The 19,983-nt window shown below is 35.5% G+C and overlaps 1 protein-coding gene across 6 annotated transcripts in view; it reads left to right on the forward strand.

Annotated features, from left to right (window-relative positions):
- LOC127961666 (A-kinase anchor protein 13) overlaps window positions 1–18,700 on the forward strand; it is a 62,433-nt gene extending 43,733 nt beyond the window's left edge. For 4 of the 6 annotated variants that reach the window (XM_052560880.1, XM_052560884.1, XM_052560883.1 and 1 more), the window contains 23 exons: window positions 579–621; window positions 717–825; window positions 2,488–2,650; window positions 4,242–4,309; window positions 4,462–4,513; window positions 4,591–4,735; window positions 5,249–5,352; window positions 5,621–5,767; window positions 6,679–6,926; window positions 7,179–7,304; window positions 7,392–7,509; window positions 8,885–9,136; window positions 10,687–10,763; window positions 11,386–11,567; window positions 12,056–12,138; window positions 12,463–12,639; window positions 12,831–12,983; window positions 13,177–13,238; window positions 14,121–14,165; window positions 14,456–14,506; window positions 14,602–15,039; window positions 16,366–16,660; window positions 16,905–18,700. In XM_052560880.1, coding sequence (XP_052416840.1) covers window positions 579–621; window positions 717–825; window positions 2,488–2,650; window positions 4,242–4,309; window positions 4,462–4,513; window positions 4,591–4,735; window positions 5,249–5,352; window positions 5,621–5,767; window positions 6,679–6,926; window positions 7,179–7,304; window positions 7,392–7,509; window positions 8,885–9,136; window positions 10,687–10,763; window positions 11,386–11,567; window positions 12,056–12,138; window positions 12,463–12,639; window positions 12,831–12,983; window positions 13,177–13,238; window positions 14,121–14,165; window positions 14,456–14,506; window positions 14,602–15,039; window positions 16,366–16,660; window positions 16,905–16,963 — 3,197 coding nt within the window. In that variant the 3' untranslated portion in view covers window positions 16,964–18,700. The remainder of the gene's footprint in view (window positions 1–578; window positions 622–716; window positions 826–2,487; window positions 2,651–4,241; window positions 4,310–4,461; window positions 4,514–4,590; window positions 4,736–5,248; window positions 5,353–5,620; window positions 5,768–6,678; window positions 6,927–7,178; window positions 7,305–7,391; window positions 7,510–8,884; window positions 9,137–10,686; window positions 10,764–11,385; window positions 11,568–12,055; window positions 12,139–12,462; window positions 12,640–12,830; window positions 12,984–13,176; window positions 13,239–14,120; window positions 14,166–14,455; window positions 14,507–14,601; window positions 15,040–16,365; window positions 16,661–16,904) is intronic. The other 2 variants (XM_052560885.1, XM_052560882.1) reach the window with 1 other exon arrangement.
- Window positions 18,701–19,983: the final 1,283 nt, after the last annotated feature.

Here is a 19,983-nt window from a genome sequence, read left to right on the forward strand (position 1 = left end):
TTTGTTCAGCTGAAATATTAAGAGAATAGTTTATTTTATAATTTAATGACAACATGACACCCTGAAAAAGATTCTGTGTTCATTACCTAATTACCCAAATTTAATGACCAAAATTGCATTTTTAGTTTTGGTTTTCATGAAAAAATTAATTTCAGTTTTGGTAAAAAAATACATAAAAAAATAAAATAAAATAAAAACATTTTATTTTATTTTATTTTAAACGATTACTGTTGTTAATTGAATTTTTTGATAAATATTTATAATCACATAAAAAATTATTAGAGCAGACAAAACCACGCATGTAAACATTTTGTTTTATTTTAGTTTTTATTTTAATGAATTTTACTATTTTTAATATATCATGTTTCCCCTATACATGCAACTAAATATGATTTGATGATATAAATTGAATATGATAATCACACAGAGTCGTTTTAATCTGGTCGATTGCTTAACCAATCCGAACTCTTTTTCAAAAAGCCAGTTTTGCATGTGTACGTAAATCAGGCTCTACCACGGGGCGATGGAGGCTGTTTGTTGTTGTGGATGCTAATTTGACTCCATCATTGTGCTTGTAGGCATGACATCATTCACCAGTACCACCAGATCAATGGGATACAGGTAAGACGCATATTAATATTTTGGCTCATTTCATATTGACATTTCTGGAACCACTGGAAGCACAGCAATTCATGCCTTTATATCTTGTTTTTTAGCATCACAGAGGAGGAACCTGGACCTTTAAGAGGAGAATTTGAAAAAAGTACCACCAAAGTGAGCCGGACGTTCAGCTACTTGAAGAACAAAATGTACAAGAAAGCCAGAGTAAGTTTACTTTTGTGGTCAACTTTTTTTCCTAAGTCATTTCCTGTCTTCCAAGAATGTAGATTAGATCATGTGTCAGATCATTAATACTGATGACTGGGTGCAAATTATTATCACCCGGTTCAATCAACTGAAAGACAGGGATTTACTAAACTGAATGGAGAAGTATATTGTGTCAGGTTCTTTCTGAGCACTAGAGGAAATAAGACAGGAAGTGGAGGCACAATAATGTTTCATCCTTTGCTCATAGCTCAGCATTTTACCCATTTAAAGGGCCAGTACTTTATTTACAAACTGCAGAGGCATAATGTGAAGTGGGTCACAAAAGTAATACTTATTTTTTATATATATATATTTTTTTTTTAGGCTACTTTACATATATTATTTCTGAATTGGCCTCCTATTAATACTATGAACTTCCCAAAAGCCATGTAGGACTCGGATTTCAAGATGTTTGAAAACATTTTGTGCAATGTAAAATGAAGCACTAAAATCAATCCCTCTACATCATTACTGGATCTTTGGAGTTGAATACACTTTAAAACATTCAGTTTATACCCTGAAAGGATCGCAGTTCTTCTTCGTGTCTAGAAATGTTTTCATAAGGGCGTTTTTACTCCAAAATGTACAGATTTCATTAGCACTTTGCCATTCTGAGAACAGTGCAATAAAAAAAAGGAAGTTAGAGTCACAGCACCTCCCAGCTCGAATTGGATCACTTCCTCCTGAATCTGAGGTGATGCTGAACTTCTTGTCTCAGTCAAGAGTCTTGCAAAGGCTCTGCCTCCTACAGTAATGTTATATAGAAAGTTTTGCGAGGTGCAGGGCCGCTATCAGAGGATAAGGAGCTTGAAAGGAGAAGAGGTAGGCCGAATCTCAGACACTGCCTCGATTGAGGAGAGTGACAGTTTCCCCTGTTGACTTTTGTTGTGGTTTGTTTAGTCTGTGTGTGTGTGTGTGTGTGTTTTGTCTCTTCTCACCTCTAGATGTTCACATTTTCCGAAATGGTTAACTCCTTAGTTGCCTAACATTGGAGTCCAATGACGTGCTCACTGTTTATTTGTCATAGTGATGATCTTTTTAGTGCATTTCATCCACAACCGACACATTTGATCGTAGTGTTTTTCAATTAGGGTGTGCATTAGAAATTAATATTTCATGTTTAAAGCCAGATGATATTTGTTTCTTTCTGTACAGTTGCTTTACTTGAGGCCTGTTTTTACAAGTAGGAAGCTGAATTTTGTTACAGGAGAACTTGACAACTATAGAGAGGATGTTTGTTCATGACTCACTGAATCACAATTAACATGTCCTCAGTTTGAAATGACATTGCACCTTTTTTTATTTTTTACCATATTGCACAAACAAGCAGGGTTGTTGTCTGGTGTGCCCACTACTGTAATTTTTTGCATTGCATACTTATTAGCTCCAATCTGTGGTGCTTAAGTCCTGTACATTTAGTAATAGCAAACAAGCACCCTGTTTTGGAGCATGAAGGGTTGTGCAGTAAATGACTTTGCAGAAACGCCATTAAAGAAAATGATGAGCAATTCAATTTAATGGGTTTAAACTGACATGCCATTACGGTGCTCAGCATATTTGAGCACTAAGTGTTAACGGCTGTCACCTGTTGTAATATTTCTTATTCTTTTTCTGGCGCAGGAAAGAGAAAAGGAAAAGAATCGGGAGAAAGACCGAGAGGCCAAAGAGAGAGAGAAGAAATCAGTGAATGGACACGTGTTCAGCACGTCAAGCTTGCTGCATCCAGCTTTGTGCCAGCAATGCAACAAAACCCTCAACACTAAAGATACTGTCAACTGCACAAGTAAGAAGCACTTCATCATTGAGGGTTTCAGTACATGCACACCGGGTGTCAATGCCGTTTTTGTTATTTATACCCTAATACTAGATTATAGTGGGCATATGCTTTCATCATCTTTATTTAAAAGATAGCAGAATGCATATAATAAAATTTATTTTTGCTTTTTTAGTATGAAAATAGAATAAGAAAACATTTTTTTAAAAATGTCTGAACTGTTGTGTCATGTATTTCAAAAGACGCGTTGCTTAAAAATAGGAAGCAGTTCTGATAACATCATTCACTTCCTCATGGAGCTGCTGAAGAGAAAATGCTGTTCATTCAGGGAGAAGTCTTTGTTGTATTGTTTCTACTCTTTTCCCCCTCTTTGTTTGTTTTAGATTTTAATTGCATATTCATATTTGTGTGTAAAAAAATCCTGTACGGTTTTTTTTTTTGCATCTGTCCATAGCCTTATACCCCGACCAATATATCTATATAAAAATAGTAAATAAACTATAAACCGTAAATGCAGTTATTTTAAAGGGGTCCTATGATGTGATTTCTTGTTTTCCTACATGCTGTTCGTGAATAGATAAGCTCCGTGATAATGACACAGAGTTGATAAGTTGCAAAGACTAAAGTCTCAAATCCAAAGATATTCTTTATAAAAGTGAATAATTGCAAAGAAAGAAGCTGCAACTTTTATTCTTGCTGTAGTTTTATTGTCATGGAGATGCAGTGTGTTTCCAAATATGGTAAGGGGAGAAACATTTCTGACATGCACTTTAGGTATTCGGCCAATCACAATGCACTGGATAGCTGGCCAATCAGAGAACACTGTGCATTTCGATGAGTTTTGAGTTTTATAAAAATCTACGTTTTCCTGAAATGCAGGGCATTGAGGAGCAACAATAATGCACAGTATGTGGGAAATGTTTTTGAACCTTAAACCACACACACACACATTTCATTACACCAAATACACAAAATAATTTTCTTTTTACCCCTTTAATTCTTTTTTTGATGAAAAATGAAAATACACTACATAGTTGATTCAGGTTATTTGAGATTAGTTCTCTTTTGTGTTTGAAAGTGTTGCTGTGTTTATGAATGCAGTATTTCCTCCAGGATCCATCTGATGACATGATCATTGATCTTTAGGACAAATGTGTATTTCTAGAGCTTGTTGGGATGTTCGTGGCATTTAAAATGTGCGTTTGGTGGAGTTTCCTGACTGGAAGGAATTACTAAGCCTAAGCCCTAATGCTCCCTTTACCACTTTGACCAAGAGCCAGAATAGCAAACACAATTACTTGTATTAAACTATATTCCCACCTTGTGTTTGGTCATAGAGGAGAAATCTTTGCAAAGAGAAAAAGCTGTGTTTATGCTCAGGTGGCAAAACTGAAATATAAATCCCCGTTCACACTACAAGCTCCGCGCTACAAAAATATCAACAGAATCCCATTCATTTCAATGGAGAGACAAAAGTCACTGCAAATGTGACTGCATCTTAATACTGTATGCTTGCAGCATCTAGAATAGCATCTTTATTGAAGAAGTGAATTGCAAATGAGTACTTACCTCATGTTTTCTATTGACGTGTTTTTTGCAGATTGCAATGTGAGAGTTCACAAGAGTTGTAGAGAAAACCTCCCAGTTTGTTCCAAAAGCAGAATGAAGGTTTGAGGTTTTTTATTTATTTATTATTATTATTATTTTTTTTTTTTTAAATGTACCATATGCTTTGTTACACATCTAGAAAAGTGTTTGCATTGTGTTCTGTTTCAAATCTTTTTTCAAAAAGTCCTTTTTTTCTGTTTCATAAACGACAGTTTGGGATACCAGAGTCCACCACTATGCCTGAAGTCACTCTACGAACAAAATGTGGGTTTGCTGGCTTTCTTTCCCTTTTTATACTCTGATTTTTATGTCCTAATGTTGCATGATATTCTTGTGTGCAGCGTCCACACTGCGGGAACGGCCCTGGTCAGCTATCTTTTCCCAAGAGGAACATTCAGTGATTGTCCCGTCCAGACGACCCGCCAGTATTATGCCCTTCCACGGCAGCAACCTCTCAAAAAGCATGTCCATCAACAATATTGCAATGTTAGTGCATAAACACATACACCAAAAAGTATTGTCAGGGTTTAAATTTTTATATATATTTTAGTATTTTATTAGTATTGTCCGGTTTTAATATTTAGATATATTTTAATATTTATGTATTCATTTTTATTTCATATATATATATATATATATATGTATGTATGTATGTATGTATGTATGTATGTATGTATGTATGTATATATATATATATATATATATATATATATATATATATATATGTATATATGTAGACATTATAATCGTAATAAAAAGATCAAGTCAAGCACAGCTTCCCTAATATTATTCACATTTGCTCAAATATAATGGGTTATATTGATGTTAAGTGCATTTAGACAATGTTCATACTGTACACAGCATGCATACTGCATTCTTTGTAGGAGAAGTGTGGTATTATGCCATTTCCAACATACAAATGTATCGCTGACTCTTACAAATCAAGATACCATTACTGATTCACTGTTATAACCACAGCACCTTGACCTCTTCCTGCAGGTTTGACGATGCGCCTCTGAGAAGCAGGTGGTATCTGTCTCAATCCACAGACTCCCTCCACAGACCAATCAAGGTGACCGCGTCCACTGAGTCTCTAGATGAAGGTAAGCAGCTATATTTCTCTCCCAAGCTTCAAAGAGCTTTCAAACTGATATGTTTAAGGGGGAAATGAACAAGTAATTAATTGTTTAGTGCTCATCTGGGAGACCTGGTTTTGAATCTGGCCTGTGTTTTGTCTTGGTGTTCTTCTTATTTCCTGTCATTCCTCACTTTCGCTATCAGTGAAAAGGCTACTTAAAGTGTAAAGTTGTGTTAATGTTCCTGTTAATTTTTCCAGTAATGCATGGGTAAACATTTTCTTTGTCGCTGAAGGAACTGAGATGGTTGACAGCCGGCTGATGGGAGACTTTGAAACAGATGCTAAGGAACTGGAGGCTGACTCTTGGAGCCTTACTATAGATAAGAAATATCTGAAGCAACTCAAAAAGGACGTCATCAAGAGACAAGATGTCATCTATGGTAGGACAATGGAGGAATTGAATGCGTTTCCAGTTATGTTCAAAAGCATTTGCTGTTTTGTGAGTTTTTATTCACAAACTCTGTTTAAATGAATGCAGAATGTGTCCAGAGTAAAGTGTCTACTTAACAGGGTTACTATAGTTTACTACTATATATATGTGTGTGTGTGTGTGTGTGTGTGTGTGTGTATAAAATATTTGTATGTATAGTACTTTATTGGCACTAGCAATATTTCTCATTTTCATTTAGTTTAACTTGATGTACTAAAAGAAAAATGTAAATAAAAAAATGAATAAAAATGAAACAAAATGTATTTATAATTTTTATATTAATATAAAATAAAAACAAATTCTACACAAACATTTTTTTAAGAAAATAAAAACTAATTAAGGGTTACTATAGTTTACTACTATATATATGTGTGTGTGTGTGTGTGTGTGTGTGTGTGTATAAAATATTTGTATGTATAGTACTTTATTGGCACTAGCAATATTTCTCATTTTCATTTAGTTCAACTTGATGTACTAAAAGAAAAATGTAAATAAAAAAATGAATAAAAATGAAACAAAATGTATTTATAATTTTTATATTAATATAAAATAAAAACAAATTCTACACAAACATTTTTTTAAGAAAATAAAAACTAATTAAAGTTTTTTTTATTAAAGTAATAATAAAAAGAAAATAGTAGTTCAAGAATACTAAAATAACTGTGATAATTTTTGATTGATTTATTTGATTTTTGGTTGTGAAAATGTTGACTTTTATATGTAAAACAGCCAGTATCCAACTTTTACATGGATATCTCAACGAGTTTACATCTTCATTCACAGACTCAGAAGCAGTAAGTATGATAAATGCTGCTTTTCCAGATGTCTGGATCTAAACATCCTCTTCCTTTATCAATCCAGAGCTGATCCAGACGGAGATGCATCACCTGCGGACGTTACGGATCATGTCTGATGTGTACAGTAGGGGCCTGCTGACAGATCTCCAGCTGGAGGGCCAGATGGTGGAGAAGATGTTCCCCATGCTGGAAGAGCTCCTGGAGCTCCATTCGTTCTTCTTCAGTGCTCTGCTAGAGAGGAAGAAGGAAGGCAAGCTGGAAGAGACGGATGGATTCATAATCAACAGGATAGGAGATGTGCTGGTCAGTCAGGTGAGGACATTTGATTATATACATCAATGCGTTTCTGTGTTTCAATTAAAGGACCTTTTTTTGCTTACTAGTGGGGTTGAATCTCCAAAAAAGGGTAGAAATTGAGTAGAAGTTCTAAGTGTTGTTATGGCATGAAAAGAAAAAAAGGCATTTTGTTCAGTTTGACAAGCATACGTCAACTTGAATTATACAGAGGATTCATTGTTCACATCCAAGCTCCTGTTTTGATTTATGCCACATGATGTGCTTCAGTTCTCAGACTCCAATGCAGAAAGCATGAAGAAGATCTATGGCAGATTTTGCAGTCGACACAGTGAAGCAGTGAACTTCTACAAGGAGCTGCACGCCAGAGACAAACACTTCCAGGCATTCATCAGGGTAAATGCCTCACTTCATTATGCTGGTCGTTGTTCCCAGTAAATTCACGAAGATACCTCATGATCCTCAATGTGCTCTTGTTTCCAGAAAAAAATGAGCAGCAGTGTTGTCCGACGTCTGGGCATCCCAGAGTGCATATTACTGGTGACTCAGCGCATAACAAAGTACCCGGTGCTTTTACAGAGAATCCTGCAGCACACCAAAGGTGAGCTTTAGCTGTCAGGGGTTCTAGCGTCTTCTGCTGACCACTAAGTGGTTTAGTGTTAAATCTTATTTTTAAAGAATCCAGTCAGTCAATTCTTAGCAATAGTGTTTGGGCTAAATGGTTACTTTAGCAGAAAATGTATATTTTGTGGGAGCTCAGATTCATGTTGAGACCTATGTGACACAGTCTAATTTCCCCTCTAATTCCAAATAATCTATAATAAATAGACAAAAAAGTAATAAATTATTTTTTTCTTTTGAAAGAAAATACTTGTATTCAGCAAGAATGCATTAAATTGATCAAAATTGACTGTAAAGACATTTATAATGTTATAAATATATTAAAAAAAACTGTTCTTTTGAGATTATACAAAATGTTTTTTTTTTTGGAAGGACCATGTGACTGAAGTGTGAAGTAGCTACTGTAAATTGTAACTGTACAATCACAGGAATAAATTACATTTTATAATAATTATTTACCTTTTAAATTGCATTTAAAAGAAATATATTCACATTAGAAAAAGTTATTGTAAGAACAGACAAAACCACTCATGTAAACATTTGTATTTTATTTTATTTTTTTATTTTATTTTATTTTATTTTATTTTATTTTTACTACTAAGTCATAAAATTAATATTAAAATTTCCATCAAAGCTAGACACAAAACATTGCTCATGTCAACATAAATAGTTTTGCATTGTTATTTGTGCTTTTAAGTAAAGACTCTAAACATTTTGAATGTTAAAAAAGTAGAAAACAATTATTCAAAATTGTAAAAATCTTTCTCAATAGTGTCAGTTTTTACCAGTTTTTTGCTGGTACTATTCTATATGATGGCCACTTTCGAAGGTCGTGACCTCCTCCGATTTTGTTTGTTCTCGGTGTCCTTTCCAAATACACATAGATGAAGAAATAACAAAACAAGACAGAGATGAGACAAGCAGACACTAAAATTGGACTTGAGCCAGAGCCGCTGGCACAAAGCAAAGTCAAGCCCTCGTTCTCCAAAGCGACTCGTCTGTCAGTGTTTAAATAGCGCTCCAATATTTCACTCTCAGTAAACACGCTTGTCTTATGGATGGGCCCAGAGACGCAGCGTGTAAACATTCCTCATTTACCACAAATCACTTCCAACTGTTGCACAGCCAGTCTGAAAGACTTTTTGGTCACGTTCCCAACAAAGAGATTTTAAAGTGAATTAGAGCATCAAGTGTAACAAATATCCTTTCAGGGGCAATTTGAGAAGGGGATTATAGCTCTCAAGAGGATTTTATCCTGCCACTCTAATACTATAATGAAACAAAGTGGACTGGTTTGTTGTTTATAGGAATTTATCACAATTCAATTTCATACGAACCTATGTGTGTTTGTGCAGAGACAGAGAAGGATTTTGAGGACTTGACGCAGGCACTACAGCTGTTGAAAGATATCATTGCTTCAGTGGATAATAAAGTGAACGAGCATGAGAAAAAGAAAAGGTTGAAAGAGATCTACGGTCGTATGGACAGCAAGTCCATCACGCGGATGAAGAGTGGCCAGATGTTCGCCCGAGAGGATCTGCTGCGCAGTCGCAGGCTTCTCCATGACGGTCCTCTGCAGCTGAAGAACACTGCAGGGAGACTGAAGGGTAAAACTCCCTAATTCTGTTACTGTAAATCTTGACAGACGTCATTTCTTCAACAGCGTATAGAAGAAAACTGTCCACTTCTTACAACTTTTATATGTGGGTGATTCTTCCATTTAAAAAAAAATGAAACACCCTCCTATGTGCTGAAATCTGAACATGTGCTCGATCTGCAGGGATTAAAGTTTTCCATTACTACGCCGGATTTCCGTCAGTTCATAAAGATGAATGATTCAGCCGTGGGAACGAATCAAATGAATGAATGATTCAGTGATAAAAATCAGTGACTTGCCACCACCTGCTGGTGGATTTAGTTTCATTTTTAGTGTATAATTTCAGTTATTTAAATCATTTAATATTTATTTAATAAGACAAATAAGTAACCAATCATATGAAATTAGTATTAGTAAATTAGTTCGTACTAAAGAGGTGGCACAGAAGAACACAAAAGTGGCTTGTACTGTACATTTCAAGGCATTTAATGAGGCTCAGAGGTAGCGTGAGTGCTATTAAATTCATGTGGAGATTAATTTTTTGAATATACAATTTTGAAAACAGAAATATTAAATGATTTAAATAACTGAAATTATATGCTAAAAATTAAACTTAAATCCACCAGCAGGTGGCGGCAAGTCACTGATTTTATCACTATATCATTCATTCAATTGATTAGTTCGAACCGTTGAATCATTTAGGAATGAAGCAATTTCTTGTCTTTATGAACTGACGGAAATCCGTCATAGCGACGGAAAACTCTCTGTGGATCAGCCTTCAATTGAGATTACTGAGAGTTGGTAATAATGTGTGATTGTAATGGCATTTTTCACTTTATGAGGGAAAGGTTGAATAAACCATTCAATTAATGTTTACAAATGAAAAGAAAACTGATATTTTTTTAGGAAAAACTATTTAAAGGAACAAAGAATTAGTATTTATTTATTTAAAGGCGGTCTATTTACACTAAAGTTTGAAAAGAAAGTATCAGGTTGGGTTAGGGTGGGCTTATTTGTCCCAGTAAGGTGGCATCATTTAATAATTTGAATCAAAATGATAATTTACACTCAGTACATTATTATTGCATACTATTTTGTAATGCACTACTATACTGAGGCACAGATAATTGCTACTGTTTGCTATCAGTAGTATAAGTAGCAGAAAAACACTATTTTAACATAATATAAATAGAATCTATAGCTATTTGCGGTTAGTGTAAATAGATATCACTAAGAAAATACTGCGATTTTCACTTATAGCATATCTCTATTTACATTTAGCTCAAATTTATTCATTTACGTTATCCTCACAAGGAAAAAAAATCACCAGTTTAAAGCTTTTTGTTTAACTTTTTAATTTTTTTATCACTAAATCATAAGATTATAATACAATTTAATCAAAGGTACACACAAAATATTGCATATTTTCACATAAATAGTATTAATAAATTATTTCTCTGTATTTGATATTAATTTCTATTTTTCTAAATATAAAAATTTAATTTTTAGTTTACTGTAACATCACCTCATCTTTTTTCTTTTCTTTTTTTTTATCCTTAGATGTCCATGCACTTCTTCTTTCTGATGTATTTTTGTTCCTCCAAGAAAAAGACCAGAAATATGTTTTTGCATCTTTGGTGAGTGATTGGATTGTTCTTCTTTACTAGATCGTAGGTTTTAAAAATGCATTAGTACTGTATATGTCGAAATTTACATGAATGAAGGTTTCATTCTACAAATGCTGTAGAAGTTCTGTTTATTATTAATTCATGGTAACTATAATGTAGTTAACAAACGAAACCTTATTGTAAAAAAAAAAAAAAAACAAGTTTCAAAAAACAAGTCAAGTTTCTTCCCTCCGTTCTTCATTATGTTTCAAGAAAGCTTTTTCTTTAAAAAAATTTTTTTTTCTATTTCATGACGCACTGAGAAAGAAAGTTGCATTTACAGCCACTTTATATTTGTTTCATCATGAATTTCTAAATTGACCTATGCTTTGCATTTGGAGAAACATTTGTGTTTATCTTAACCTAATGTCTGAGGAAATAGTGTGTTTATTATAAAATGTGGCCAAATGATGTTTTATCAAGTTGAATACTTTGGTTTAGATATGACTGAAAATACTGACACATTTTAGACTACAGTGTTTGTTTTCTCTCCTCCCCTGTTCCCATCTCTCTCTTTCTCTCTCTGCATATTGTTTGGGCTTTGCTCCGCCCTCCTCCTTCTGTGTCTCACATGTCCTCTTCTCATCGACAGGACCAGCGAGCCACCGTTATCTCCCTGCAGAAGCTGATCGTGCGAGAGGTGGCCCACGAGGAGCGCGGCCTCTTCCTCATCACCGCCGGCATCGCAAACCCTGAGATGGTGGAGGTACACGCCAGTTCCCGAGAGGAGCGCAACACCTGGATGCAGCTCATTCAGGACGCCATGCACTCAATGTGAGTACCAGATATACACAAACTTACCTTTACATCAGGGACATACACTGCAAATGATTGAAGAAATAGCTAAAGCTGAAAACGAGATATTTGGGAAGCAAAATTGTATACAAAGCACATTTCTGAACTCTAATGCATATAATTTTTTCTTGTGCCATGCATAAATCTAAAACTAAATCTATAGATCATTAACAAACTGTTTTCTCATTTAAAGCACAAACCTCATTAAACTAAGAAAAATACTAAATTATATTGTCTTTGTAGACTTTGTAGACATCTTGATCATCTTGGTTTATGGATATTTAGATAATTTACTTGAAGACAAAAATAATATGCATAAAAAAAAAAATTCTGTTGTTGATTGTTTAAAAATCCGTTATCTTAAAGTACAGAGTAAAAATTATTGAAAAATGACAAGGGTAGTTTAATGGTATCATTCAAACCCAAAAAGTTATCAAGTGAAATATTTTGCGTGTGTGTTCACACAGAGAAAAGGATGATGATGAAGGGATCCCGAGTGAAACAGAAGAAGACAGGAAGCTGCTTGAAACAAAAACAAAAGAAATGAGAGGTGACAGCCTGCTTTCTGTTAGTTTAGCTCTTTGCCTTTTTTCATAGTTTGTGTAGTATGTATATATATATATATATATATATATGTGTGTATATATATATATATGTGTGTGTGTGTGTGTGTGTGTGTGTATATATATTATTATTAATATACCATATATTTTTATAGTATAAATGAATAATTTAAAAAGTTAAAAAACTTATCAAAATTGTTTTTTAGTAATTTGTGTTTATAGATTTGCACTGCTATTTTCTTTAATGTAAGCAGAAGCATTAAAGCCATGATAAATCAGCAAATAACAAAACAACCTCCTTTGTTTATTAGACATGCTCCAGAGGAAAGATGAACAGATCGTATCACTCCTGCTGGAGAAGATGAAGCTTTTCCGTGAAATGTGCGGCTCGTCCGACGACACCGCTTCAGCGATCAAAATGTTCTTCAGGGCCAACAACGAGGACGTCCCCAAGGGGGAACCCGTCATGATGGACGCTCTCAGAGAGGGTAAGAAATGCCACCAGCGTCTTCAGCTGCTCCTCACCTGTTGTCTGGAAGCTGATGTGTTCTTTATGAGTTATTTGTGTTTGGTGGCAGCTGGGGCAACATCTCATTTCCGGCTCTAATGTTCTACCAGGGCTAGTAACTCACTTAATATAATGCGGTTAGTGACGTGTTTGTGTGTGTGTGTGTGGCAGTGGAGATGTTGCAGGCGCTGGTGAACAGCAGTCTGGGAGGGGCGGTGGGACAGCAGGTGGCCTGCGCTCCGGGGAACATGGGACCCGTGTGTCTGCCACGCAGAGCCGAGACCTTCGGAGGGTTTGACAGCCACCAGATGAACATCTGCAAACGTGAGGCATTTCATGTCTTCATGTGTCTATTCAGGCTGTATAGCTTACAAAACAACTTTATGCACCTCTTTTACCAAGTGTTTTTTTTCTTCTTCATTTCATTCACAAAACATTGTAAATCTTCTGTATGTGAAGCAGTTGCTGATTCGATCCTGCTCACAAGTCGTGTGTGTGTGTGTGTGTGTGTGTGTAGATGGTGACAAAGAGGAAGCTGAAGATCTTCGGAGGACAGAATCTGACAGTGTACTGAAAAAGGTAATAATATTTTTAATGTCAGTTCAGAAACATTCTTTTATATTTAGTTGATCATCATTATTATTAGTATTATTTCTTGTTAATTATAAAAAAAATAATATTGCTGTTATTACTGCATTTTTAATCAAATAAATGAATGTTATGCCTACTTTCAAAATATATATATTTTACATTTTTACAGACCCAAACTTTTCAACAGTAATGTTATACATTTATCAATATAAATATCTCACTGAAGTCTCACCATGTAAGCTGTTGAGTCTGAACAAAGGCATTTTCCGTTTTAATGGATTCATATCAGTCACATATACGAAGAACTAATCTGAATATTAATCAGGTCTATTCATTAATTGTAATATTCTCTGACTTTAGTAGGATTGTTACTTATCTGTTTTTAAGTTAATGCGACTGGAAGCTTGCTGGTTTTAAATTCATTGTTTTACACATTCTGCCACAGTTTTGTTTGCACAACATCCAGGTTAAAGGCATGGCGTTAGAAAGTGAATAAATAAATCAATAACATCCAGGTGAATCCGGCACTCTTAGAAATAGCGTGATTTATTTTTCTTCAATATTCATTTCTAATGACTGCTGGACTTCTGTTCTTAATAAAGTCACACAAAGACTATAAATGCGTGTTTTCTTTGTTTTTAAAATTGTATCCCAATAAACAGACCCAAACTGAGTCACCCTGCCCCCCAGTGTCAAGTGCTGTCATAACATCCCGTCAGGTTTTGTAGCTAATGGGAGTCATTAGGGCAGAATGAATAAGCGTCTATTAGGAGCATGTGTGTAATGAGCAGCAGTGCGCTGGGCTCAGGCCTTTGCTCTGTCTTCTGCTGGGCTGAGTAAAGCTGCAGTCTCTGCTTGTCTGCTCCACAGGGAGGAAACGCCAACCTGCAGCTCCTGCTGAAGAGAAACAGCGAGGTAATGCTTCTTTTAGAGTTCAGGGTGTTATCCTTCAGCGCTCCTTGGGGCTGTGGATGATGCTTTTAGCTCGCAGAACTGGGAAAGAATTAAAGTGTATTTGGGCAGAATGTAACAGATAATGTGTGACAACTTTTCTGTAAAACATTTTCAACATGACTCCTTGAATAAGATATTTTCAGTTGTATATATCCTTTGTGATGAGTATATACATTTTCATGACTTTTTACTTGCTTTTTTGAGATTGAGACAAATGACTGTCTGTCTTGATGGCTTGTGTTTCCTGACAGCAGATCCTGACTAGTGTCTCTCACCTTCATGACCTCCTGAGCTTACTTCAGGTGTGTATTAATACACACACACACACATACACACACACATATATATATATATATATACAATATCTAAATGGTTAATCTATGGATTTTGTTTGCAGGCCGTAGTGCTGCAGCAGGACACTTTTATCGAGGACCAGCGCCAGGCCCTGAGCGAGCGCACCCCGTCCCGCTCCTCCTCTCGTCCCCCGTCGCTGGTGGAGCAGGAGAAACAGCGCAGCTTAGAGCGGCACCGACAGGAGGCCACGGCTCTGCAGCGCCAGCAGGCCGCCCACGCTGAAGAGAAGCGGCGCAAGGAAAAAGAGTGGGATGTGAAGGAGCAGGAGCTGACGGATCGCGAGGTGCTGCTGCACGTGAAGGAGGAGGAGATGCACAGGAGGAACAAGGAGCTGGAGGAGGCGCAGCAGGAGCTGCTGGGGAGGAAGGAGGACTATCAGAGGGATCTGGAGAGATTGAGGGATGCTCAGAGGAGGCTGGAGAGGGACAGGGAGCAGCTGCAGAGGGAGCTGGAGAGAGTGGAGCACCTCCGCGAGGTGGAGGTGAGTCTTCAACTGCACACTGAAGAAGGTTTTGTGCCTCCATATCATCTGTGCATTACTCATTACTGTAACTCATTCACAATAGTAAACTTCACATCATCTTTGTTCATGCAGTATTTTATTGAGAATTCTTCTCTCTTTGGCACTGAGAGCATTCAAACACATTAGAAATAGTGTGAGACAGGCAAATTTATCCAGTGACCGTTTAGGACTGAATAAAATGGGATGAGATTAGTAATGTCTAGTTTTAAACTTGACCTGACATGAACCATTGACAGATGTTTGACTACTGAAATAGCATCTTGAAAAACATTTTATAATGAGATAAAAACTTGCATGCTAAAAAATATCACAAGTTAGGGATGCAGAATACTTTGGTACTGTATCAGGTATTGGACAATATTAGATGTTTTTTTTTTTTTTTTTACTTTAGAAACAATGATAATAGCACTGTTAAATGCAATCAATAGTTAATTTCGAAATAAAAATATTTTTTCTTACCATGCACTTTGAATGCGGACTAATAAATAATACATACATATACACACACACACATATAGATAGATAGATAGATAGATAGATAGATAGATAGATAGATAGATAGATAGATAGATAGATAGATAGATAGATAGATAGATAGATAGATAGATAGATAGATAGACATACTTTCAAATGGGGAAATTATATTACAGTTCAAAAGTATGAGATCTTAAGAATGTTTTTGAAAAGTCTTTTATGCTCCGCAAAGCTGCATTTATTTGATCAAAAATACAGTAAAAACAGTAAAATTGTGAAAAATTACTACAAAGGAAATTATCTGTTTTATATTTGAATGTTTTAAAAATGGAATTCATTCATGTGATGCATTCCTGCATTTTCAGCATCATTATTCAAGTCTTCAGAGTCACTTGATCCTTCACACATGATTATTTTTTTGTTCCATGGAAAATATCAGCATTCATTTGAAATAGACATATTTTTGTGAAAATGTGAGTCTTTACTTAATTTATTGCCGCCTTACTGATTAAAATAATTAATTTATTCTACAAAAACAAATAAAAAAACGTACTGCCTCCAATTGTATATAATATCATTTTAAATGTATTTAGTCAAAATAGTATAGAAGTTTAACATTGGCCATTTATATATTGTCTGCCATAACATGCACACACACATATGTATATTTATTGGCTTATCAATATTTGCCCAAATTTTTATATTACCCTACATATAAGAAGAATATAATTAATGACAAGTTCCAAGCTTACAGAACATGTGTTTTGCACCTTAACGTAACCATTTATTCTCTTTTAATTTCTTCCCCAGGCTCAGCTTCAGCGCACGCCCTCCAGCACATCAGAGGACTCCCTGAAGCTCCAGAGCAGCAGCTCCATCGAGCGAGAGATCGGGGAGGGCGACTTACCGTCCAGCCCCAGGAAGAACTCTCTGTCCAGGATGGACTCCAAACAGAAGGGCCGCAGCCTCTTCTCCCTGGGCAGCAAAACCCAGAGCTTAGAAGGACAAAACCCGATCCCCACACGACTGCTTCAGCTGGCTTCATCCAAGGAGAAGAAGGACAAAAAGAAGAAGAAGAGTAAGAGCCATCCTCCTCAGGATGCAGGTGAACATAGTGAACACACACACACAGATTAATTCAATAGAGATAATGATAAATAATTGATTCAATTAGCCTGCAAACCTCTACCGCTGTATCCGTTCTTACAAGTTCTCTGTAACAGAACATCACATGTTTCCAGAAGGAAAGGGTTTGCTTTTGAAGGTCTAATAGGATTTCTGAGTCGTGTGTTATGTATTTACAGTATAGATAAATTTTCTCCTAAAATCTTGCTGTTTTTTGTGTCCAGCATCACACCTGCTGCCCCTGACAGAGCCTTCAATGGACGGAGAGATCTTCTTCTGCTGATTTACCCATCATCCCTTCTGTCCACATCATTCCCTCTCATGGACTCTCTATTAAATTGGGAAGACACCCAAAGTGCCCTCTTCACATTTTTCTGGCAATCTTTCTACAAAATAATAAATCACACAAAACATGTCCTAGTCGCATCACACCCCAAAACCAAAAGAAAAATGAAAAAAATATATATTTTGCCAAACCCAAATTAATATAATCAGACTCTAGGCAAACTTCTACAATATAATCATTCTCACAAAATGTTCAAACTCAAATCAGTAATATTCTAGAATATTTTTATTACATCATTTTAATAACAATTTAGTCCCCAGATTCTCATTACCGTAATGTATAAATAGTAGTAATATATTATTTGAATTGTAAAGTATTTATAAACTAAGGTAAATCTTGTTCTGCATTTAAATAGTGTTTTATTACAGTAGTTTTTTTGCTGTAATAAAGATAGCTCCTTCACAGTAATGAGAATAACCATTGGGAAAAATAATTAGTAATTATCACCCCTATTCTATTTTAGTTCCTCGAAGGAGTCCCGTCTTAGAAATGCCACGAGCACTTTAACACCATTCACATGTTACCCTTGCCCCGGAAAATGACAAATCAATTTTTCATTTGCATTCCAAAGATAAAGCCCTAAGGACAGTTTTTGGGGCAGTTGTATAACATACCATGGCATTTCGTGCTAGTTTGAGATTTTCATCCTTCTGCATTGAATTCTTCATGACTTTATCAGGACAGATAAGCTGTAAATACTGTATGAACTGTAGACCCCCTGAGGGATATTTAAAGCAACCTGCTGGACAGGTAAAAGAGAGAAACATTCACGCAGGATAGTGTACCTCACCTATACATCCACCCTTATGGATCAAATGCACCATACCTAAATATCAATAATGCAATTAACACCGTTTTTGCACTCAGAGTGTCTTTTTTGCACTCATCACGTGTGAATATTCACCTTGCAATCCTTCAGGAATTTGTTCAGCTAGACGTTCTGTTGGCCTGATTTTGAGTTATTTATTGTTCAATGAGAATTTTTTTTTTTTTTTTTTTTTATGTAGTCCATGCTCTCAAAGTCCCATTTGCGCAGGCTTGCGTTGCAGCTTTTGCCTGCGCTTACTTGATTCTTCCATGAGGGGGCAGCAGAGAAGCGTTTTATAATTGAAGGCTCCTCCGTGCATTTACGTAACCTCTCAGTGATGATGTCAGAGGAGACACAGTGACGCAGTGCAGGAATTTTTATTTCTTCATATGCACAAAGCGAATCATTGGTTCGCCATTTAAGGAAAACGATGCCTATGGCCTTACAGAACTGTCAGCGACACTTGTCCTCAGGAACAAACAGGGAAAACTCAGTCCAGACGGGATACCGCATTGTTGCCGTCTCTCATGCGTAAGTGTAAACTTAAGTTGCTTAGCCTTAAAGAAATGATGGTGTGCACTAAAATACAACCCAGCATTTTCTCAGGAGAATAGGTTAGTTTTTTCATCTTTGTTTTGAAAGGAAGGTTTCATTTGTACATTGAGGTACATACGTTTTCTTGCAGAAAAAAGGAAGAATGAATACTATGTAAATATTTTAATAAATGTTTAAATGTAAAATTCTGACAATGTTGTTTAATTTGTGATTAATTTTGTAAAATGTGTTTTGTGAGACGTAAGGCTTTATTTATCAGTGATCCCCTTAAGAAGACAATATTTCCTCACATTAAAAGCTGTTGCAATTTTTTTTGGCTTGTATTGTTTGTCTCTCTCTCTCTCTCTCGTTTTTATTCTGTCCATTGAACTGCAGGTTATTGTATGTTTCATTCAAATTCACTGGACAAAGAGATCAAGGCTACCTTTTCCTTTTAAAAAGATTAAAGCATGTTTTAAAGAAATTGCCACGGTAGAATAAAGTATAAACATGACCTTTGATCTATCATCTTCATGCAATATGACTCCACTATTACCTCTAACTGATGGACAGAGATTAGATATAAGGTGGGTCATTTCTACTTTTCATGTCCCTCATCACGTCTTCATATACTGAAAAAAATATTAAACTCAATTTCAATTACACTTAAGAGGACACAGTGATGATTTAAGGTTTGAGGAGATGTTGGCAATTTTTTTTTTTTTTTTTTTTTTTTTTAATTCTGACCAATTTGCTGAGACAAATCAAAGTGTTACATGTCAGGGAAACATAATACAAGCACAAAAACACACACAAGGAAAACACTGGGATTTGTTTCAGATATAGTAATATTTAAGCAATGTTAAGGTTTTTGTTTTGTTATTTATGCAAGAGGTTTAATGTCATTATAATAAAAAAGCCACACACAAAAGAAGTATAAAACAGTGGCAGAATAAAAAATATGAGATCCAAGTTCAGACCAAAATTGTTTGAATATTTAAGTTCCATAGTGACTTCATCATCCCAGGAGTGACTTCATTTTGGAGGGAAAACAACAGCACAAACATAGACAAGTACTGGATTTGTTGAGTTCGGTGGCAAGAGCTACTAACTTGCAGAAGACACTAACCAGTTATAAATTCCAGATGCGCAGAGGGGGAACATTGAAAACACTGCGTTAAAATGCGCCCCGCTAATTAAACTATGCTATTCTGTTACATTGGCGATGTGACATGATTTACTTTAATTAATTGTATAGAGAAACCAGTGAATGAAGACTGACAGTCAATGTTTAATGTTCAGAAATTATTATTTCAAGAAATGTAGGCTAGCATTTCGACTTATGTGGGCCATCCCATGCATGGTTGCAGTGTGTTTAGTGACAAACTTCTAAATCAGATTATTTTTAACCTGTTAAAATAACCATTATTTTATTTGAAAAAGTTTTTATTTTATAACAAAAAAAAAATAATTATTTCATTAAATCAAACATTTTAAGCTGGCAGATGGAAAGCTCTCGGATTTCATCAACAATATTTTAATTTGAGTTCTGAAGTCAAACAGAGGTTTTACGGGTTTGGAACGACATGGTGAATAATTAATAATGAATTTATTA

The sequence above is a fragment of the Carassius gibelio genome, chromosome B7 (assembly GCF_023724105.1).
Source record: "Carassius gibelio isolate Cgi1373 ecotype wild population from Czech Republic chromosome B7, carGib1.2-hapl.c, whole genome shotgun sequence".
In the NCBI taxonomy this organism is placed as follows: Eukaryota; Metazoa; Chordata; class Actinopteri; order Cypriniformes; family Cyprinidae; genus Carassius; species Carassius gibelio.